Below are 25140 nucleotides of genomic sequence, written 5' to 3' on the forward strand. Positions count from 1 at the left end.
ACAATGTGTATGACTCTGCATAGATCAATCAATTATAAGATCCAATCGTTATAAAATAACAATGTTGTTATAAGACATTATTAATATGAAGTATCTAAATGTGCTGAAAATTCTAATGAGCACGTGAATAAGAGAAATCGTCCATAAAGCTGTCAAAAAACTGCCAATAAAATCTATTGGTTACAATAGACAAGATCCGTTCTTTTTGTGTCTTTGTGCCTGATGTATCCACAATTAACGAGAATGTACAACAATTTATATAAAACTACTTGTAGGTATTTGTCCATATCAAATATTGAATTACTTAATTGTTTCAGATCGGTATACCAACACTTGGTATGACAGATTGAATATAACATAATGATAGCGAGAGCAGGTATTGTAGACTGCTGTAAATTAGGCCGACTCTGTAATTAGACACTTGCTGTAAGGCGAGTGGCATTGCGTTCAAGAGTAAACTGACCTGATAACCAAATCAAGTGATTTGGCTGAAGGTAAAGGTCACTCCGTATGTAATGACATAAATTACTAACATAATTAATGTGTAATTTAAACAAATCGTTGGCCAAATTTTAAAATCGCATAAAATATTGACTCTTAAGGATCTATCTTAATGAGCATTTGTCCACATGTTCGAACAGAAACAGGGCAGTTGGACTAGGTATTATACAACGTACTGGTGAGAGAATGTGGGATTTATTAACAAATCTCATGAGAGAGCGTTTTTTTCTGAACATGCCCGCAACAGTGTACACGGTGTATGCCTTCAATGTAAGGTTCTACATTAGAAATATCCTGAAGACCCAAGTGTGTAGTTTGAGTTTGTTGTCGCCTGTGTCTGTGACTCGGTTACTAACGATGAGTGTACAACTTGCTCCGCCACAATGAAAAATCGATGTGAATCTAATGTTCGTTGACTGGGTGATACTTTTAACGTGCTTGCCGTAAAAGGCGACTATGCTTGTCGTAAGAGGCGACTAACGGGACCGGGTGGTCAGACTCGCTGACTTTGTTGATGCATGTCATCGATCCCAACTTTGTGGGTCGATGCTCATGATATTAATCACTGGATTGTCTGGTCCAGACTCGATTTTTTTACAGACCGCCGTCATATAACTGGAATATTGCTGAGTGCGGCGTTAAACAACAAACTAACCAACCAACCAACTCTTTAAACCTCCTAATAAGTGCCATGACAAAACCAAATAGATTTCACATAAATTCCCAAATCCGTCGATTATTCGGAACTTATCCGCGGATTATTCGCAATTGTAATTCACTGCAGAACGCGATAACAAAATGATTAATCAATTGGCATAGACGTATTAGGTTATTATATTAAATTAATAGGAAATCGTGTACTATCAATAGGTTATGTAGTGTAAAAAAACACTTATTGTTCTGAGAAATTGTTAAAATATCACAACGAAATCACCCAACCATATGTTCATTATCGTCGTTGAATACAAGTATAATTTGAATCACATATGAAAAACTCATGTTAACACATGCACATTACAGAACCATGCCAAATTTGCTCGGGGTTAGTCAAGCGATAAATTGTCTCATTCATCGTCAGTCACCATGGAAGTCGTGACAATAGTTAGTACTACGTTCTGGTCATAGATAAAACTTTTAGTTCTTTGGAAACCAAAGCCACGTGTATGTTGAATGGCCACGACATAGATCAGCTGTTTGAAGTGACGTTATCCACGTCACAAGACGCGAGGTTAAACCACCGACCGTCTTTTAGCATACACAAATAAATATTACATATTGGAAATTACCTGAACGAAAAAAAACAAAGAATTTGCTCATTGTAAGACATCAAATAAAAGTTGCCACAGATTATCATGAGATAAAATTTGTTTTGTTTGTTGTTTAACGCCGCACTCAACAATATTACAGCTGTATGACGGCGGTTCGTGAGATAATAGAAAGTACACTCAACACAATGAATTTATGCATTTAATATCACTATCCATTGACGAATGTTGAAAATATGAACTTATATTGTTATGTAATTCCATTTTCTGAGGACATGCATATAGTGTAAACAAAAACGTAATCCACATTAGCAGCACATAGCATCCATATATAAAAAACGACAAAAAACATTTACTAAATCATGAGAAATATCAACGGAAAGTAGAGTCCATTGTACGATTCCGACTGTATGTGCTTATTGATCACTGGCCAATAGTGATGATACCAGGTGAAAAGGTCAGCATATCCTGCTTCCCCGATGGCACCGTCAAAAACATGCAAATGCAAAGTTGTTGTCAATGTTGCATCAAATTTGGAATGTACTCCACATGTCCACCATAAAACGTTTGGAAAGCTTCACTTAGGACTTGAATGTTGTAACCTTGATCAAACAACTTTTGAAGGGTCGTATAACGCTATCTGGAATCTTAAAAAAGAGCATGCTTGATTGTACCTCAAACGTTGTGAAATGTAGACACCGAAGGTAGGAGCAGCTGGAATATTGCTCGACATAAAGAGAAAGTTGACTATTGGAAAGTTGAAGTCCGCTCTCTTGTCATACAGCCCTTTGGAGACAGATCTAAATATGAAACAGATGAAGCTGTTTCACTGGTTGCCTTCATCCCTAGTTCAGATGGGTCAATCAGTGGAGGGGAGTTGGCTGTTTGATTATTGAATGATACCAGGTCATCGTTTGGCCAAATTCCCTTGTTTTCACTATTGAGCAGAAATTCCAATTCTTTCGCATAAAAAACAGATCAGCAAGAAGGGGAGCACAATTGGGGATGCCTACTTCTTGCCTGAATGTCTTTCCACAACATTGTACACGATTGAATGATATCAAATCACCGATATACCTGTTAGATATCTTTATTCAGTTGAAGACCACATGCCCATGGAACATAAAAATACAACTTTTTCATATTGGCGTAACACTGATTAAATTAATTTTACAATTCTTAGTGAACTGACTTATGTCATTTCATCGCATCGCAAATTTGAAAGTGCGAGAAAACTTTAGTTCCACCCTGCGCGTGGTTAGCCTGGTCACTCAGCTTCTCGTCGATATGCGGAATGTGCATGCGCTTCTCGGAATTACGCAACTGACCAACTGTTTTACACCAGTTGATGACATGTATCAACCAAGTCAGCGCGTCTGACCACCCGATCCCGTTAGTCGCCTTTTACGACAAGCATAGTCGCCTCTTACGGCAAGTATGGGTTGCTGAAGACCTATTCTAGCCCTGAATCTTCACGGGTCAGAACTGATATATGCCGAAAACAGCTGACTTATGGGCAACTATGAGAAATGCAATTCGGCCGCCGTGTTGATGGTGCTTTAAATATGATAATACAATACATCTATATTGTGGCTTCTCTAAGCAGGATGTTTCATAAGAAAAACAATTAGAAGTGTAAAAGAAAAGCATCAACCATTTGCTACATCCGCATGCTACATACTTACTGCATGTGACACTACATAATAAAACATTCTGAAGTAGGCGAATAATTGACGAAAAAAACAAATTCAATATGGTTGGCTTTGTTTTCATCTGCTTTTACATTATTTCCACAATAACGGCGTGTCAGCTTTATGTGTGAGTCAAGCCCCCAAACCCACCAGGACGGTGCTGACAAAACAACAAGGACAAATGGGTGAACAGCGTTCAACAGAGTAGCCACAATATGTTACGGCAGCCTATACATATTAAAGTTTGGATCATTTTTGATGTGATGAGCAACGTTAACGTCCGCTGCCCTCTGAGTACCAAGTCACCGAGCCTGACCACCCCAATCAATTACGTCGACTTTTACAACCAGCATATTCTTACTCATAAAATCAGTCAGTCGATTGTTTGGTCCAGACGGGATTATTTACACTGCAGCCATATAAATTGAATATTGGTGTGTTGAGTTAAGCAACACACGCGAACGCACAAACGCACGCACAGACAGACAGCCATACACACTCACTACCCCTTCAGGTTACTGTGTCCCCCTTTCAATGTGACCGCCTCCGTGGTTTAGTGGTAGAGCGTCCGCCCGGGGAGCGGAAGGTCCAGGGTTCGATCCCGGCCTCATCATACCAAAAGACGTTAAAAGATGGTACTTGATGTTACCCTGTCTGGCGCTCGGCATTAAGGGGCTAAAACAAGGACTGGTCGGCTCGGAGTCAGTATACTGTGTCTGAGTGGGGTATTCATGTTAAACTGCGGCATGGTATCTAACTCGGCATCAGTCCGGACCAGTACAAGCAGCCACACAAACAGATAGACGTACATGCACGTCGCTATATAAGTACAATAATCTAGGACACGATGTTAAACCCCATTTCATCACCACCTGCTTCAATGTGCGCGATTTCGGAACTTATAGTTATATATCGCTCCATGTGTGCATTCAGGGTCAAGAGACATAAGGAATGACTCAGTTTATTAATCTAGTTTAATGCCGGGGACGTTTATATTGTTCTTGACCACAACAGGTGTGAAAAAAGGTAAGGCACGGCCGTGTATATATTCAGGATACAGCGGTATGAGGCTCGTGACATGCTTGTTTATATGTTCACCCACAATGACACATACTAGCCGTATGCAGCTGTGCGTATCCAAATTATAACCATGCACATGTATAATGCGCCGTAGCAACTCCCTGACGTGTGCTCATGGCGCTGTATTTGAGAAACGGGTCCATGTGCATATGAATTGCTTTCTCAGTGGAGGGTACAAGCAAACTGCCTCTCAGACCCTCGAAGGATATACATTAACTTTTCCCATTCATCCAAACGGCACCCGTGTTTGGTCAGTAGAGGACTATCCGAAACAAATAAACTGCCCGAGGGGACATCACAATAACTTCACAACTGGTGATTCAGTTTTGGAGCAGGGACAGAGCCCTAGAAGATTTCCAGCAATCACATTTGCCGAGCGCGGCTACTGATTGCCGAGCGTGTGGCGCGGGCAGATAAGATTGCTAGGTAAGTAGACCTTCTTACCCGGGAATCTTGTAATCAGTGAACAGAAACGTGTGACATTGACACTCTACTTAGGGTAATAATTTAAATAAAAGATATATAGCATCAACTTGTCCTTTAGCAGATGGATACGTTAATATGTGACTAAACTGATCCATATCTGCTAATGAGCTTGTCTGCCTATCAATTACATTGGGTGAAATGCATTGTCTTGAACACCCATGGGGGTTCAGGGTAAGAATAGAGATCCCCGGTAAAGTAAGAGGCGACTAAATGGGTCGGGCTCGGTGACTTGGTTCACTGCATGTCATCGTATCCAAATTGAGTGCTCAGGATGTCAGTCACTGACTCGGGAATTCTTACAGCGTGGAATACAGTTTTTGTAGTCGCAAATTATTCAGGATAATAGAGGCGCTCTGCAAAAAATACATAAAAATGTGGAAGAACAAGAGATCATGAGACAATTGATGTCCTGGCTTTAGAGGCCAGGACTGATGGACATCAGTTGTGTAATTAAGCATTTTAAAGTCGAATATCAAGAACGCCCAAATAATATTATAACATATGGTGTTCCTTTGGGCCCCTACAATTCCTTCATGGCTTGTATGAACAAGGTTGTGAAGTTGTTAACAGTGCTGGAAGCAAAGAAAACACTTGTCCCCCATTGGGACAGAACGTGGCCATAGATTAGCATGTCACTGGCAAACACAGGACAGAACGGTGTTACAACATATGGCAAGGAAATGGGTGACGATAAAACGAGAGCATAAACAGTTTTTGGACCCGTGATGGTCCGGGCTAGAATAGGTCTTCAGCCACCCCTGATTGTCGTAAAAGGCGACTATGTCGTAAGAGGCGACAAACGGGATCGGATGCATGTCATCAATTGCGTGATTGTCTGATCCAGACTCGATTATATACAGCCCGCTGTCATATAGATGGAATATTGCCGAGTGCAGCGTTAAACAACAAACAAACAACAGTTTTTGTTATCATAAAGGGGACAGAAATGTTGAGGAAGAAGTAAGGCGTGAGATACTGCCATATGGCAGTGTATTTTATTGTTAAACAAGGATTGTAACTGTGTTACGTTGTTCCTGTTGAGATTCGGTAGACGCTCATTGCATTGTGTTTTGACAGTGATCAGTCGTCAGGGTGTCGCTATATTTAGATTGGTTGGTTTGGTTGGTTGGTTGTTTTACGCCGCACTCAGCAATATTCCAGTTATATGACGGCGGTCTGTAAATAATCGAGTCTGGACCAGACAATCCATTGATTAATTTCATGAGCATCGATCCGCGCAATTGGGATCGATGACATGCATCAACCAAGTCAGCGAGCCTGACCACCCGATCCCGTTAGTCGCCTTTTACGACAAGCATAGTCACCTTTTACGGCAAGCATGGGTTGCTGAAGACCTATTCTACCCCGGAACACTATATTTAGATGCCAGCTAGTGTGGTGTGTAAACTTCTGGTGCGGTATACCGCGGACGGTGGTAGTATGTTGTAGAAAAATGGTGTATGTTCTCTGTTGTGAGGGCACTATGTCGACCTTTCCAGTAGCTTGTTAAACTATTTAAGGGCGTGTTTACGTATCTCTCACGCATTACATCACACCGGAACCAGCTTTTATGTGAGGATCACTCATCATCCCTGATTCTCTGCCCAGCCCATCTCGGAAACTTGACCACTGTATATTATAATATACGTAGAAAACAGTACCATCTCCTATCGAATTATCGACTTTGGTAACCATCTTTTCGCCAGTTAGTAATAACTTAAGCATGACCGATTTGTTTGACTTTCAACTTTTACATGTCTTTATTTGGAATCAATCTGAACATTGAATAAGGTAACTCTTCATTTAAATGTGTCAACGTTTTGTTGAATGAATTTTTTTTTAGCGCTGGCATTTTGACAATTTGAAATGATTAGTTGCGAAAATAGGGAATATGAAGATAAACTACGTACATGATCCCAAACATATTTTTTTTTATATATGTATATTCTACGTTGATGTGAGTAGTATCCTCTATGTAGATGAAAGAATCATCAACGAAGGTGATGTATCGTCTACGCAGATGTAAGTATCATATTCGTAGACGACATCGTCAACGCAGATGTGAGTTTCATCTACGATAATGATATATAATGTTTTCGGATACTGTGGCACCAAGGCGACATTTTTTATTACTTGTTTTACGGATGTGCCGCTCTTTCAAAGTCCAAATGTTAAAAACAAACAAACTACAAATTACTCCTTTTTTATCACGCCGAGATCTTTACTTTAAAAATGCATAAAAAGTTAAAAAAGAAAGAAAGAAGATTTCATTTCCTCCTCAAGTGTAAAGCAAAGGGAAGTCACTCTGATATTTCTCACTGTGATCCATCAGAGCTTGTCAACGCAAAGCAGAGTGGTGATCAGTTTAACTCTTTCAACACTGTTGGCCGGTACACCAGCCAAGAAGCCAAGAGTGACCAGACAGGTAGACCGGCCAAGTCAAGTCAAAATAGAATATAATTTTATTAACCCACCTGTCATACCATTCATTTATTGAATCTATCACATTTCGCAATGTCTGAAATGCATATTCCATTTCAATTTATCATTTTTATCAATAGATTAAAAGATTTTTTACTCTTTCCCGCAATGTTATTGAAAATAAATTTCTCGGACACATACTTCGACAACGGGTCCTCATCGAACATGTCAAACAGCAAAATAAAGATGTGTCAAGCAAATCTTTAAATGTATTATACAAAGTAATAAATAAAATCAACAAAAATTACATCTCAAAGTTGCCAAATTGAAATCTAAGTTATTATTTCAATCTATTCATGCGATCACGTGTAATGTAAGTCAAATGACATCTCGGCTTTCGCCTCTATTTCTCGGCTCGTACACGATGATTTATTGCCAAAGTATATGCATAAGAGATCTTTGATTTTTCCGATTACTTTAACAATGAAACTAAAAAAGAAATAGGCAAGTGGGTTTTATAAAATCTTATATTGCCGAAAATCGCTAAATTTTCGCTTCTTTGGTCCTTAATATGGACGTTATAATTTTGTTAGCTTACATTATTTTATTTTAAAGCGAAATTAATGAAGTTGTAAATGAATTATTTACAAAATGTGATACACATAACTTTCATATTTAGTAACATTAGGATTAAGTAAACCTTTCAAATGTTGTATAGCCAAACATGTAACAGCAAAGATATTTTACAACCAGATCATTTCCTTGATAAATGTTTGCATCATCTTCATTTCTTCACAATGGTACAGTGGGCGGACCTCATTCATATCCATGCGGGCATAATTGTCAGCACACAACGCAACTTATCCTGGCTCACCAGTGATATGCTGTGTACCTAAAAGTTTATAAAAGGATTGAATTAATTTTTCCATGAAGTAGACTGCCTGATAACTGACTGATAATCGAATGGTGATCCAACAACACCATAGAATGCATATCATGATAAATCACAATAACACTGGACCACGTCATCAGATGGGTACAATCGTGTATAAGTTGCAATATCGTAATAATGTTCAGCTGCCATGTTACTTTTCGATTTACCCTTGTAATGCCCCATGATTGTAGTGAACGCCTGTATTACCTATATCACTTTCTAGTTGCTATGGCAGCTATATTGAAAAAGTTTGTTTATGGCCATTGTTCAGCTATTTCTGCTTAAGAGGTACTGTCATACTCCTAGAGTCTCTCAAAATGTATTTTGGCACTGTAAACACATTCTCCGATATTAGCAGATTGTGGAAGCTGGACTTTGGCATATATGTTTCTCTAATGAAGACATCAAATTTAGCTTCCAAAGACTTACTGGTTTCTTTTCTGAAACAACTGGAAAGATTGTATGTATAAGATAGTATTCTAAGAAATTTTGATTCTTCAAGGAAAGTACTTTTAACAATGTTCTACAATTGTACATATAAACTTACTTTATTCAAATTATTGAATAGAAATGCTGACAGCTGTGGGAACATTGTTTATAATGGACAATTACAAGGGGAAAGTTTACATAACACACACTTTCAAAAGAATATAAACTAAATCTTACCCACAACGCTGAAATCTACTACTTTTAATGTAGTGATCACTCGTATTACTTTTATTGATTCAGATAAAACTGAATCTAACCATGCCGAGCCACGAGAAAGACGTTGGTGATCCTGGAATCCCTATGACAAGGGTACATTCTGAAGTTGAAAAAGAGGAAGATAGACCTACAACAGGTCTCCAACAAAGAGACACGTGGAGCCGACATCTGGATTACATGCTAACAATGGTTGGCTATTGTGTGGGATTAGGTAACCTGCTGAGGTTCCCCTACATCTGCAGCAGGAACGGCGGAGGTACGAAACCTGTTATATTAAGTAACGTACAATGTGACTGAAAATATCACTGAAGATGAACTAGCACAAAGAGTTTATTCAACAGGAGCTGATCACAAAAAGCTTATAAATTAAGAAAATGAAATATGAGAACTCCTTATGCATCTTTTTCATTAGGTCACGTTAAATCCTCAAGAATTTGTTTTTTTATCAGTATTTCTTTCTTTCGTTGTTTGGAGGCATTACCAACATAACCAAGGTTCCCAATTATAAAAAAAACATGTTCTTAAATTCTTTTCTTTGGACAGTTTAGCATGGTCCGCAAGGATGCAAGGAAAGACCCCAATGTTTATTGTTTTCCTACAATGCGCCGCATATTACAAAAGTATAAACGTGCCTTGATTAATTTATAAGAGAAATTCCGTCCCCATCTGAAAATCAAATGATTGCTTCCTGTTCGTGAGCTGGGTTTACCACTGTTTTGAATGGAACCTTAGGGATATCACGACAAGTCAGCTTCTGTTTTAGGAAACACCCCGTGAGCTCACGTATGATGCTTCAAAAGCATGGATCATAATCACGCACTTGCTCGAGCTGAGGGATGCCAAAGCTCTATTTGGTTGTCGGTCTGATTGTTGAACGTGTAATGTTGTTCATTATATGACTACTGGATTGTCAGGTCCAGACTCAAGCTGGAATGATGCTGAATTATTAAATGTCGACTTTCTTTCAGGGGCTTTCTTGATCCCTTTCCTCCTTTTTCTTCTGATCGCCGGGTTCCCAACTTTTTTCCTCGAGTCGTCAATCTGTCAGTTCTCGGGAAAGGCTGCCCAACATGTCTGGAGCATTTGTCCCATGTTTAAAGGCCAGTGCACATTTATATATAAGAAATCTTTGCTAAATACATTTCAGACAAAATCATAAGCATAATTATGCTCATGATTTTGTCGGAAATGTTTATAGATTCATAAGTATATGCTAATGATTTTGTCGGAAAATGTTTATAGATTCATAAGTATATGCTAATGATTTTGTCGGAAATGTTTATAGATTCATAAGTATATGCTTATGATTTTGTCGGAAATGTTTATAGATTCATAAGCATATGCTTATCATTTTGTTGGAAATGTTTATAGATTTATAAGCATATGGTTATGGTTTTGTTGGAAGTGTTAAAAGATTCATAAGCATATGCTTAATATGGATTTGCCGGAAATGTTTTTAGAAAAGATTTCTCAGGATTCTGGAAATGGTTGTCGCTTTTATTTGCACTTATAAGCCCAACATGAACGTGTAAATAAGGTTAGACTATATTATGAATTACAGATGGAACATAGGTGTTTCTCATACCATTTTGTGCAAATGAACTACTGTTATGCTGTCTCTGAAAGGCATTTAGAAGACACACGCGGAAGAGAATTTATGAATGTCAACTTCTTCTTTATGATAAACACAACTTTTCGGAGTATATACTTACTCCGAACGTTTCGGAGTATTATACTAGTACTAACTGCTAACATCTACTGGGCAAGTAGATGAGACGCAAGTCAAGTCGTGGAAGGAAGGCTCGTACCGCCCTCTTCTCACATGTATATAGGTTCAGCCAACATTCTAGGACAGGGCTACCTGGAAGCGTCTAAAATGTAGTTTGTTGATAACTGTGATCAAGCCAGCTCCTCACAACGTAGCTCTCGACACTGGGAGGGTACCCAAGATGTCAAGCGCTTGGATTGAATTTGAACGGTAAACACTAAGGGAGGTCACTCTCTTGTATGAGCTGTCAAGGTCACATTCAAGACACTATTTCTTGGGAGCCACAATAAACTTGCTGCCAATTACAATCGACTCTAATAAAGTTATAATATATAAACTGCCACACAACGATACATAAAACCACAAATATTTGTTGTATACTCCTTCTAATCAAGAAAAAGGTATGTTTGACATACAAAGTAATTGAAAAAAATGTTTGAAACGTTGGACGACATATTAAATATTTGATGTTCCTTTGAATGGTAAGTAACATCTTTCATCATATTTAATATAGGTTTCAGATACTTCTACCACTAAAAATACGAATGTGTTGATTGTTTTCAGCCAAGGCGTGTAATATCAGAGCGTTATGGGACGCACCGTATTGAAACAAACAAACGTGTTTTTACAATCAGCAGGGATTGGTTTGGGCGGTGTCGTACTCACAGTCATCATGACGCCCTATTACAGCCTCTATCTTGCCTGGCCCATCTACTACATGGTGAAGGCCTGCTCCAGTGTCCTGCCCTGGACAACTTGTGGCAACAGCTGGAACACCGACCTGTGTGTGGAAGGCGTGAATACAACCTCCAGCAGTAACAACACACCTCTGGCAGTGAATACATCAGATACAATCCCTGCAGCTGAGTTGTGGGAAAATGGGACCTTGGCTCACTCACCTGCTGAGGAATTTTGGCAGTAAGATATCCACCAAGATGCATACCATCCAGACAAACTTGGCAGATCTATTTTAGTTCTTATCATGATTAATATATGCTAATACTTTCCCCTTCATAATATAAATGTTGAGATGAGTAACTTTGATTAAGCAGTACACGTGTTATTGGTGAAATTGGAAGTATGGTTATATAACTTGGATGTGTCAAGACCGAGAATTTGCAAATGATCTTTCGCAGGTCTTGGGGACAAATGTGTTTTGTCTTTTATGCCCAATGTTATTTGTTTCGTCAGATGTTTTTTTGGACGTATATTTATTTCAAACAGGGAGAATAATACAGACACTCTCTTTTGTATTGTCGTGTAAGCATCATGGTATGATAAAGGTTCAGGTGAGGTGCGGTGAAATGGGATTTAACGTCACGTGAAAGATTACTGCACTTACATAGTGACTTACATGTACGTATGTGTGTGTGTGTGGCTTCTTGTACTAGTCCGGAATAATGCCGATTATGTAGTGCTTGCCCACTGGGATACCATGCCACAGTTTGACATGAATACCCCACTCATACACAGTATTCTCCGAGCCCATCAGTCGTTGTTTTTTGCCCCTTAATACAGGGTAACAACAAATACTATCTTCTAACGTCTTTTGGCATGAAGCGGCCGAGGATCGAACCCCCGATATTCCGCTCTCTTGGTGGATGCTGTACCAATAAACCACGGAGGTGGTCAATAAAGATTCAGAGCATCACCAGTATATAAAACTGTATGTCGAAACAGCATTACATCATTCATCGCGGCTTCTTCTTATGACATTGCATTGCAAATGAGAGTAGCCCCACTTTGTCCAAGCAGTCATTTGAAATGTCGTCCTCATTGTTTCAACGGATGAAAGCATGTGTCATGTATCCTTGGTGGTCTGTAAGGGGTGTTGCTTAACCGTAATTACAACAATTTCAACAATAACGTATAAACAGCCGAATGATTTCACATTTCCAACATGTCATGATTCGACGAGTCTATCGGGAGTTTGATGTGTAAAGCTAGATGATCCTATTGAATGCAGATGCTTCTAATTTGGGTGTTTGTGGTTAGACTCTTAAGAACAGTTTTCCAAACGCTGCATTGTATGCTTCTTATAATCAGTCTGTATTGCCAGGTCGCTTAAAGAGAATAGCCTATGGTCGAATCACCGTAACGAATGTTATATTCATACAGCAACTCTTTTGTCGACGTTGAAGTAAGATGATATGTAAAGTTTAAGTGAATAATAATGTTTTTACTACGTTGCATTTCAGTACGTATCAAACTAGCTCTCTTTTGTTGGATACGTTTTGAAATGCACTCGTCATAAAAACGGAGTCGACGTCACTGTCACTTTCGGAACTTATAATATCCTGCTAGTTGTGTTGTGGAAGGGTTTTCTAATTTAATTTTGTGGTATGTCTTGCAGGTACAATGTCCAGGGTGTCTCCACCGGAGTGGAGGACGTGGGATCTGTGCAGTGGCACATAGCTGGGTGTCTGTTTGGTTCATATGTAATGATGTTTCTGTGTCTTATCCGTGGAGTCAAGTCTGCTGGCAAAGTAAGTTGACAGAAATACTGTTGGAATCAAACAAAGGATTCTGCTTTTAGCAAAGATTTCTTAAGATTATAGAATAGAGTTTGTCGCTTCTTTTTCTCAGGGAACCACACAACATGTTAGTACGTGTTGGCCACATTGAACATTGCTATTGCACTCATTGGACAGACTGGATGTTGTTGGTGTACAGTTTTGAACAATACTAACAACAACAACAACTAAAACAACAATGCATAATGTCTCGAAAAATATCTACGAAATCTGAGGGCTGTTTTTAAATATTTTGTATTGTGAATTAATTAATAACTTGCATTCGGGTACAGTTATGGTATTTTTATACTTTCTGGGATTCTGGTAAGTACTGCAACCAGGGCATCACCATATGTTGCAGGGGGTATTGACTACCTAGATAATGTTCACAGATAACAAAGTGCACACTGTTGTATTGAAGGATGATACTTTCCTGACAACAGGCTGTGTATGTGACCGCATTGCTGCCGTACCTTCTCCTTGTTTCCATCTTCATAATGACGCTGCTCCAACCAGGCGCTCTAGATGGCATAATGTACTACGTCGTTCCAGATTTCTCAAAACTACTTGACATACAGGTGCGTAACTAACGATGTCTCTTCTTATTTTTATTCAACTTCTTCTTTAAATTCATGGCAATTCTCATTTTATGATAGTTAGCCTTAAGATGTTATTGACTTATTACAAACCTCAAATATCACAAGCCAAAAATTACCATCCCAGCAGAGTGGAAAGCATCATTTAAACAAATACAAGTACCATATGTTCCCATGGTTTTTTTCAGGTGAATAACTTACTTGCCTTGAAAGTATTTATAAGGGGTGATACAGGCGGCAGGATAAGCTCACTTTTTCGCTATAACCTAATACCATCACTATTTTATAGTGTTCCGTAAACACATGCACATAGTAAAGTCGGAATTCTACAAGCGACTCTGATGTTTGCAGAGCTTTTCATGTGGAATATGGAAAAGGTTGTGTTGCTTCTGTTACAATGGATCAGGTACTCATCTAATGCCTTTGTGCTTTGAGTATGTCGTACCTTGTCTATGCAAATCAAGTATTATCATACGTTTCAATGCATATTTAATGTAGGTATGGATCGAAGCATGTCTGCAGGTTTTCTACTCTCTGGGACTTGGCTTTGGATCAGCTGGGACTGCTGCAAGCTACAAAAAGTTCCATCAACCATGTCTCAGGTGAGGATTGGCGTGCATGAGAGAGATCTGTTTAACGCAACTTCAACCAGTTATATAGCGACGTGCATGCACGTGTATGTGTGTGTGTGTGTGTGTGTGTGTGTGTGTGGCTGTGGCTGCTTGCACTAGTCCAGACTGATGCCGATTTATAGTGCTAGCTCACTGAGATACCATGAGGCAGTTTAACATGAATACCCCACTCAGACACAGTATACTGACTCCAAGTCGACCAGTCCTTGTTTTAGACCCTTAATGCCCAGCGCCAGACAGGGTAACAACATCCACACAGAACACAGTTGGGGATGCCTACTTCTTGCCTAAATATTTCACCCCAAAATTGTACATAGGTGTATCAATGACTAACTCCAACATTTCACATATTGTTTTCTCTGTAAACTTTAGATGGCATTTGCTTTCATTTTTGACAAATTGTCCTGAACCCTTAAGATAGATATGTACATGTAACTGCATCTAAGGTCAACATGTTTTTTTCTAACAAATGCCCCATGGATCAAGGAATGAAGTTTTCCCTCAAGTTTATATTGAGAAATAATGTGGAAAATCTAATGTTTTGACAGCTTGGAACTATTTTATCTCTATTGTGAAGTTTTGTTTGTTTGTTGTTTAACGCCGCACTCAGCAATATTCCAGCTACATGCGGGCTGTAAATAATCGAGTCTGGACCAGACAATACAGTAATTGACATCATGAGCATCGATCCACGCAATTGGGATACGATGACATGCATCAACCAGTCGCCTTTTACTATTGTGAAGTGCAGACATACACTACGTTTATTAAGTTCCTTCTCCAGTAGCGCGAATTCGTGCTCGATACGTTCGATATAGTGACGTGAAAGTAGAGCAAAAGTGGTACAAAAACTGCGCAATCTTAACGCGAAAGTGGCGAGCAAATGTCGAGGAAATAGCGTGATGTATCGTGTTTAGTGGTTCATGAATGGCGCAGTTTATTAAATCTAACAGTTTAACAGTATCAAGTTTTATATGGCCATGTTCTTTATAAGTGTGACTTTCTGCTTTGATACAACATATTAACACATGTATGAGAGGCAGGAATTATTCATAGAAAATGTCATATTTTCGCTGATAAGAATGACATACAAATGATTATTTCTCTTAATTTATTTGTACAAGTTTTCAGTTATCTTGGATGAATGGTTTGTGAACAAAGCCATGGGACTCATGGTGTAAATAAGAAATATATGTAAAAGTGGAATAAAGTCATTGCGGGCAGTTTGTTGTACAAATCCAAACGTATTCGGTCATTAAAGAATATGTACATGTAAAAGTTTAATGTTAAATGTATCCCTTGCTGGATAAAGGCACGATCTTCTGCACGGAAAGAAAGAATAAAGAAGTTAAAATTCAAGTCAATCTGGTCTTCATGAAAAGAACCATTCGCAATTATATGACCTGTTCCTAAGAACATTCATCAGTAACTATACATAAAATGGTAATTGATTCATTGTTACCTGTTTGTCGGAAATAAGTTTTGATAAAAATCTGTTAACTGGATACAGTATATTAATCGTTAAATTTAAGTATTGTGCGGTAGACATTATCTGTGTGTATACCTTTGATGTGCAGGTACATTAATATGTTGAGTGTGGCTGTGAAATTGCAGATGATGCTGATTAGCCATTGATGCGAGTCACACTAATTGAGTTTCGCTAATCTTGTATCATGTAATGAATTGATTTGGGTCTACACACATCATAAACTGATTGAATGATATTCATAAAACGAAGCTGAAATTAGATGATACACGAATTGTAATATTCTGCCTTAAAATGATAGGGCATATGGTTTTATTTTATCCGTGTCACGCATTGGTGAGTTTAAATTTGAATGATGCAAGTGCATGAGACATAATACTGCTATACTGTGTCTGTGCAAGGTTGTTAATAAATCCATGACGGGGGTCGCTGATTGGAGTGCTTGCTCGGAGAGGAAAATAAGCATGGTTAGTTGTTGGTCATGTGAGACATTCATTGTTAGCTCGGCATTTGACGGCGAATCAGACTAACGCATTTTCCAAATGATATATTTCTAGGATTAGAAAAATCAACCCACACACCCCTCACACTAATCAAAGCCCTCACTACAACACTATCAAAGACAGTCTTGTAAATTGTAACAACAGTTGCTTGATGAGTTGTGCGAGACTCAACAACAGTTGGCAGAATTTATATAGAGAGGTATGAGGGTAACGGAGAAATAGATTTAGTGTGTTCAGTTTAGATAGAACGTCTAAACTGAACAGGAACCATTTATTGTTTTGTGTTGTTGACATTCTTGTTAAAATACAAATGTGTACATTTTGTAAATAAGGATGTTTAATTTATTATATACTTCTGAAGTCGAGAAAAGTAATGTTTTCATTGCAGTGAACATAACCCTTCGATATTTCACTGCAGTGAACATTACGCTTGATATTTCAGTATCAATAAAACACTTTGACGGAACTATTGTCATACAAGAGCTACCTCCCCTGAAATTATCTCCCTTTATCGTAAGTGTCTCACCCATACACAAACTATTGACATCCTTTTTGCGTTAGTTCTACATTGACATGGCAGATTAATGGCAGATGGTTATTGATGGAGTTAATATCGATTCTTGCCGTTTGTTATTCCCTCGAAAATGTTTCGTTATAAACTGTAAATTTCTCATTTAACTCTGAAATATATAATAATGCACTGTATACAATTTGTGACTGATAGCCTTCGATAAATGTAAAAAGGTAAACAAATTATTAAATACATATCACAGTGAAACTGTGTTGCTCTGAACAACTGCATATCTGTCTGGAATGTAAGGCATATTACCCTAGGATCCAGACATGTGCTAATTTGAGCAGTAGCAACAGAACGTTTGTTTCCATATCAACGATGTTTCACTATACATAGTGTGGATACCACATATCGTTGGCACATGTTTGTGATGGTTGCCAGCACTACACCCAACTTCTCGCGAATACCTTGAAGGACAGGGATTCATAAACACGTGGTTAGGATACAGTCGGAATCATACAACAAACTCTGGTTTTAGCAGACATTTCGATAACCCATTCTTGTTGTTTTTACCGCTGCTTTGTCTTTTGCGCCAAGTGGAATATTGTTTGGCAGACAGTCGAGATAGGTACGTCTCTAGCGTTGACCTTTCGTTAAAATTGTATTATTGGGAGGGTTTTGTCGCCTTTATTTCATAAGAAAGAGATGAGTGAATGAAATAAATGTATGTTCACAGAGATTGCCTCTTATTGACCATGGCATCAGAGGGAACCAGCATCTTTTCTGGTTTGGTGACATTTGCTGTTCTCGGGGTGATGGCAAAGAAGATTGGTGTTCCCATTGCAAAGGTAGTTTCGACAGGTAGGTCATAAAAGCATATACATGTTTACAGTTTGCATTTGCTAAATGTCAGTAAAGCTTTCTAAACGTTTTATGGTAGATATGTGGAGGACATCTCCAAATTTGACGCACCATTACAAAAATGATATCCGATGCAATTCCCTATTTTGACTTGTACCAAGTGTGCCCGTGAACTTTTCAGTTGGACAGTTGACTTGCTTTGCAGTGTTTGTGTCGTGTGCCACCGGTAGTGCAGGATACCATAATCTTTTCGTGAACACCTGGTGTCATCACCAGTTTTTAGTGATTCATAAACACATGCTTATTATATACATGTAGTCGCAATCGTACAATGTACTTTGGTTTTAGTGGAGATTGCTTATGATTATGGAAATATTTTTGTCGCTTTTTTTATCTGGTCAAGTATTACATACAAATTGACACGTTTTGTACCTTAGTATGATACTATATATCATGTCGTGGATAGTGTTATGAATGCGATAAAGGAATCCAATAAACTTGATATCGCAAGTCGATAAATATGTAGGAACTACCATTAATATGTTCGTACATCGATGCGATACCTCCTTGTTTTATACACTATTGCCTAAAGTACACATGAGTGTCGATAGGGGTTTCCAGTGTGTGGGTGTTTAGGTAAACTGTCATAAGGAATTCTCGTTTTAGGCAGAAACACTGTCAACAACTGTCAACAACGTATCTGGAATCTCACATTAAAAACGGAAACATTCAGGATATTTCAGTTCACAAACTATCGTTTATCCTGTGAAAATGTTTGACTAAAAAAGACCATGAGTCTACCAGTCCCAGATCAGGCACAATCGTCATCCAAAGAGACATGATTGTGGTTATTCCATTGCTGTTTCTCTTGAATAATCAATGGTTAGAAAGGTAATGAAATCTGTACACATGGAACCAAAAGAACAGGGGTATATGTATATCTTTCGAGGAAAAATATACAATATGGTATTTTAAACCTTTTTTTTCTGAAAGTACTCAAGCGACATACTACAGCAATGCGACAGGGCCTGTAAACAAACCAGACAATCAAGTGGCCGATGAATCTGAAAATCCAGTGACGCGCAAGCGTATTTACTGATTTTGTTGAAACTGTTAATATTGAATAAAGATATGTTTTCTATGGATGAATACATCAGAATTTTCTGTTGAAGGTCCAGGTTTGGGATTTATAACCTATCCAGAAGCTCTGGCACAACTTCCGCTTCCTCAGCTGTGGTCATTCCTGTTCTTCCTGATGCTGCTGATGGTTGGTTTAGATTCGATGGTACGAATTAAGGTGTTCAACTGGTTCACAAAATCTCATCTGTGACCTTGACCTTCACTCATGATGTCTACCACTTTTAGACCAGCTCACTCGTTTCAAGAACACTTGATGTCTTGACGGTTCACATTTCCCATTGTCAATCTGAAAATAAAAAAAATAAAACCACAAAACCCGTTCCATATTGATAAGAAATCTCTGTTAAAAGCAGAGTCGATTGTACGATTCCGGCTATGCCATGGGAATAGTAAACCCAATGTTCTGTATGTGGTTAAGGACCACCAATGCAAAATATGTTAGATCCACGTTTAGATACAAAATGAGTAATGATCAAATATTGTGGGAGCTGTCTTGTGCATATCGAGTGAGTGAGTGAGTTTGATTTTACGCCGCTTTCAGCAATGTTCCAGCAATATCACGGCGGGTGACACCAGAAATGGGCTTTACACATTGTGCCCACTAGGCTATCCCACCCGCAAATAACAACCGTATCCAAATTGAGTAAGTTGACTAAGACCTCGATGAGTAGAACCCTTCTGTGAAAAACCAACAAACAACAATTGCATTTTAAAAACAATATCTAGGTTGACAAATCAATACAATTACTGCACAGTAAGAACAATAACAGTACACAATTGACTGGCAGTACAAAATTCAGCAGCAGTGAAAATACCATGGCAGTGGTTATGGCAATACAGTCCGTGATGACAGTATTCACTTAGCTGCAACAATGGCCAAGCTTCAAAATAGGCCTAGGCTGGATGAAATCGTGATCTTCACACATCCGCTGGTCTTGATGTAATGTGAGATGCAATGTGAGATGAGAGAGGTGCGCCCGTTAGTCTCAATCCCTTCCACAAGGTTCTAAATAGTGCTTGATTTGTCTAGATTTTCAAGAAGATTCCAGATTACATCTGACCCCATAAGCATCTAAATACAGTAACTTCCACACTATTGTTTACATTAGATAGTGCAACATTCCTGACAACTATGCTATGAACTTCTTCTGAATCTCAACAGAAACAATGTAATACAATTACACAACATTGTTTAACATTATATTACACTGCCATCTAACACTTTATCACAACATTGTGGATATGATAATGTAAGTTATTTTTTTAATTTCTTTTAGTTCCTGGGAATAGAGGTATTGGTCACTGCCCTGGTTGATCAGTATCCACGACACTTGGGCACCAAGAGGATGCTTGTAACTGGAGGATGGTGCCTGATGTGCTTTTTTCTTGGAATAGTTTTCTGCACACAGGTGATTTTGGTATACAACACCGAGATGTGCAATCTATGTCACTATGTGGTTGTGAATATTGCATATATAACACACAGTGAATATATTGACAAAAAACCTGCAATGTGCCTATTGAGATCAAACGATGGGCTTTGGCTCTATTAACAATGTGACAATACTTCAGTTGTTGGTCTTCCCCAACTCGCCTAATGTTTAGTAACTGTCGTTCAATTTAGTAGCATGGGAAACATTGTATTGCAGTATTCGAATAAGGACTGGTGGCATCAGGAATAGTGTCAGTGATTGAGTTATTCTGTAAAGAGGCCATCGGCCCATCATACAGAGTACATTGAGATATGGCTAACAGTTACGGAGCGCCAACTCATGTTGTCAATATATAAAATGCACAAAAGTTCTTGTGGTTGTGGTAGTAGAAGTAGAGGTAGTGCTAGTAGTAGAATTAGTATTAGAAGTGGTAGTGATATTTCTATTATTATTATTATTAGTAGTAGTAGTAGTAGTAGCAGCAGTAGCAGCACTTGTAGTAGTAAGAGTAGTAGTAATGGTGGTGGTGGTATCGTTGATAGTAGTAGTGTTACTTGTATTATTAGTAGACGTGGTAGTTGTAGCAGTAGTAGTGGTAGTAATAGTAGTAGTTGTAGTAGTGGTGGTGGTAGTAGTAGTAGTGGTAGTTATAGTAGTAGTAGAAGTAGCAGTACTAGTAGTAGTAATGGAGTGGTGGCGGCGGTGACAGTAGTTGTGGTATTGGTACTTGTAGCCGCAGTTCCAGGAGGACATGGAACAACAGAATCAGTAATTATATTAGCATCCCCCAGTCATCTCACATCCTTCAGGGGCGGTCGGGTAGCCTAGTGGTAAAAGCGTTCGCTCGTCACGCCGAAGACCCGGGTTCGATTCCCGACATGGGTACAATGTGTGAAGCCCATTTCTGGTGTCCCCCGCCGTGATATTGCTGGAATATTGCTAAAAGCGGCGTAAAACATACTCACTCACTCCCTCACTCACATCCTTCCATGTATTGCAGGGAGGCCCGTACATGTTCCAGCTGATGGACTGGTATATCGCCTCTCTGGCCCCCCTGATGTATTGCACTCTGGAGTGTGTTGCCGTGATGTGGATATACGGTTGGTATACATGGCCTTAAATGATGTTACCAATATATGCTGAAGGACAATCTGAAGTTCCATCATCCGTCTACTTATCAAACAAAACATATCCAAGAATAAAAACAAAAATTAACATCACGTCCAATTTCTATGTAATGTTTTTAGCCATAACATAACAAGGTGAATTTATTCTTTCAGGGGCAAAAAAAATGAGTAGGGACATAGAGATGATGAATGGAAAACCACTTTCGCCACTAGTAAAGATCCTCTTGGCATTTGTGACACCGACGATTTTGATGGTAAGTATAGTCTATACGTGTCATGATCCATTTTAGTAAAAGATGTAAGGCGACACAATAGTGCATTCAAATAAACAGCAGAAAATATGCCTCGATCATCTGCCGACACAGATTCCACAGGGCCTTAAAGGCAAAATAGTTGTGAAAATTATATCAATGGTCCACTCAACATCAGTAATGACACCGGGTGTTCGCGAAGAAAACAATACAGGTGTTTACAGTATTCTAAACAATGTAACAAGACAATTGTAGCCTTACTGAATTTGATGTCGATATCTATGTTTCAGACGGTTTCAGTTGTGAAAATTATATCAATGGTCCACTCAACATCAGTAATGACACCAAGTGTTCGCGAAGAAAACAATACAGGTGTTTACAGTATTCTAAACAATGTAACAAGACAAATGTAGCCTTACTGACTTTGATGTCGATATCTATGTTTCAGACGGTGTTCATCTTAACACTGATGAGCTACCAGCTACCGACCTACGGCAAGTACGAGTTTCCCAACTACGCCAGTATTATTGGCTGGAGTTTCGCCGTGATCCCACTTCTCCCGCTTCCGGTCTACATGGCTATTGCTGTCGGAAAACACACGTCAATGCACTCTCCAAAGAAGGTAACATATGATTTCACTTTATCTGGCCCGAAGGATGAAATACAGTACTGGGCTTATCCCCTAAGAGGTAGTCAGTCCAATTGCCATATCTAATTTCTCATGCATAACAAAGGCGTACATGTCTTCTGCAGATCAATATGTCTGTGTATATCCTGTATTGCGTTGCTGCTTTGAGTATTGCGTTTCTATCTATGCTCACCCATACAAAAACTTAAATGTGCACATGATATAGATGCCTGCTTATGGATAAAAATCACCCTTTCTAATTGCTTACAAATAATTTACATTCGAAATTCTGAGAGAATTAGAGCCAAAACACATTGACAGTCCTGATCATGACTTATTGAAGTTTGTTTGAGGCGTCAGTGGACTTCAAGGTTCCATTTTGCAGGAACAGATGAACATATGTGGTGGAACTTCATGTGATAATTTACTAACATATCATACGATTTAATCTAAGTTATATTAAGCTATGGGGTCGTCAGCTAATGATTGGCAAACTATGGGCCAATTTGCAATTGACCGTCACATTGGGGTAGTTGAGTGATTAAAGCGTTCGATCGTCACGCCAAAAATCCTTGTTGGATTCGCACATGGCTACCTCATCCAAGTCTGCGAATGTGTAAATATGTTTGTTCAATTTGCAGAGTGTAACGCTTGCCTTGAAGCCTGCTGAAGACTGGTGTCCTGCAAATGCCAGATACAGAGCGGCTCACAGGATGAATCAACAGACAGAAAGGCCTTCCATCAAGGCCAACATCATGAACATTTTTAAACAATAAGGCCTGGTGTTCTTACCTAAACAGTCCTGAACCTTATAGTCCTCTAAATGAGTTTGTTAGGAGTTAACACCTGTTGTGCATGTATGCGTGCGTGCGTGCGTGTGCGTGTGCGTGTGCGTGTGCGTGTGTGATTCACTGATGTCACCACCTCGTTCAGACATGTAACCTGACATTGCATCGTTTTCAGCAGTTCTCTTGATCTGATACAAGGCAGCCATCTTATTAATATATCCTGATGGGGATCTCATAGTAAAAATTGTATCAAGCTGAGATAAACGTATAACTGGGTAACTATCTATTTATATATCTATCAATCTATCCATCCATCCAGCCAGCCATCAATCTATACAACATGTATTTATTGACTAGAGTGGACTAGTGATAGAGCGTCTGCCCTGAGTGTAGAAGGTCCGGTGTTCGACCCCCCCCCCCCCCCCCCGCCGCGCCATACCAAACAACCGCCTCCGTGGTCTAGTGGTAGAGCGTCCGCCCGGAGAGCGGAAGGTCCGGGGTTCGATCCCCGACCGTGTCATACCAAAAGACGTTAAAAAATGGTACTTGTTGTTACCCTGTCTGGCGTTCGGCATTAAGGGGCTAAAACAAGGACAGGTCGGCTCGGAGTCAGTATACTGTGTCTGAGTGGGGTGTGGTATATCAGTGAGCTAGCACTATAAATCGGCATCAGTCCGGACTAGTACAAGCAGCCACACAAACACACACACACGTGCACGTCGCTGAATAAGTGCAATAATCTTGGACGCGACGTTAAACCCCGTTTCACCTCACCTCACCACCCATACCAAAACGACGCTATATGATGATGGTACTTGTTGTTACTCTGCCTGACATTAAGGGGCTGAAACAAGGACTGGTCGGCTCGGAGTATACTGTTGCTGATTGGTGTGTGTGTGTGTGTGTGTGTGTGTGTGTGTGTGTGATATACTCTATTTTATAATGAGTTATTATTGTTACTATTTATAACGTATAACAGGAAACCTTTTATTGTTGATCTTTGGTGTCTTAACTGTTGGCTTACTATTTGTATTTACTGGTGAGTAATGTTGTGTAATTTGAAATGGTAACATGGGTGGACATTGATTTTAGAGTCAATAAAACATAATATAGCCTTTAACAAACTACATAAAACAGCCCCACCATTGTGCTGTGATATGTATGAATAAGGATATTAATTCGGTTTTAAAATAATCGCCGTGTCTTGTTTAAAGTGGTTAAATAATTGACTGGCACCTTCGGTATCATGTGACATTTTGTCTCCATATGGTATGCATACATGTGGTGATGGTCTAATGGTAGACGTTAGGAGGACACTTCCAAATTGTCGCATCAGTGACAAATGTGATGTCCGATGAACCGTTGACTTGCCTTTGCATGTATTTGTGACGGGTGCTCCAATTGGGGCAGGATTTTGCTCACTTTATCACGACCTGCCATCATCACTTTTGCTATTGATTCATAAACACATACACATGATATAGTCGGAATCGTTCAGAGGCCTTGCTTTTAGCATGGATTTCTTATTCTTATGATCACATATCACACAGTCGAATGAGTGCACGACATCATTTGACATTTTTACGCGACAGATGTTACATGAATGTTGCAGAGTCAAATAAACAAGCAGATAATTTGTTTTGTTGTTGTTTTATCCTTTTCATGTACAGTCAACCATATATATTGCAGATTTTGTAATAGTGTTTAAAGTTGAACATATCTCAGAAACTCAACTTTGACATTGTTTCTGGCAGTGAAACGTATTATAAATGCAACCTTTTTACATGGTTCTCAAGGGTTCATAGCCTCCAGCCTCT

At 39.1% G+C, this 25140-nt stretch overlaps 1 protein-coding gene and 1 pseudogene across 1 annotated transcript; both read left to right on the plus strand.

The window, feature by feature from the left end:
* Positions 1 to 25140, plus strand: part of LOC139462076 (uncharacterized) — a 37357-nt pseudogene that overhangs the window by 4114 nt on the left and 8103 nt on the right.
* On the plus strand, positions 4716 to 23333 carry LOC139462075 (sodium- and chloride-dependent creatine transporter 1-like). Its single transcript, XM_071243577.1, has 14 exons — positions 4716 to 4963; positions 9108 to 9339; positions 10052 to 10183; positions 11490 to 11769; positions 13205 to 13337; positions 13808 to 13942; positions 14459 to 14562; positions 17832 to 17956; positions 19129 to 19241; positions 20374 to 20505; positions 21530 to 21629; positions 21810 to 21910; positions 22356 to 22529; positions 23177 to 23333. The coding sequence occupies exons 2-14, from the start codon at positions 9126 to 9128 to the stop codon at positions 23309 to 23311; spliced, it is 1878 nt and encodes a 625-aa protein (XP_071099678.1). The 5' UTR covers positions 4716 to 4963; positions 9108 to 9125; the 3' UTR covers positions 23312 to 23333.

This window comes from Haliotis cracherodii, unplaced genomic scaffold (assembly GCF_022045235.1).
Source record: "Haliotis cracherodii isolate W230 unplaced genomic scaffold, xgHalCrac1.p SCAF_15, whole genome shotgun sequence".
In the NCBI taxonomy this organism is placed as follows: domain Eukaryota; kingdom Metazoa; phylum Mollusca; class Gastropoda; order Lepetellida; family Haliotidae; genus Haliotis; species Haliotis cracherodii.

Excerpts from the sequence above, each read along its gene's own strand:
- LOC139462075 (XM_071243577.1), top strand. The coding sequence starts at position 9,126 with ATGCCGAGCCACGAGAAAGACGTTGGTGATCCTGGAATCCCTATGACA. Across the intron at positions 13,338-13,807 it reads GAGTCAAGTCTGCTGGCAAA|GCTGTGTATGTGACCGCATT; the intron begins GTAAGTTGACAG and ends TCCTGACAACAG. Across the intron at positions 17,957-19,128 it reads TGCAAAGGTAGTTTCGACAG|GTCCAGGTTTGGGATTTATA; the intron begins GTAGGTCATAAA and ends TTTCTGTTGAAG.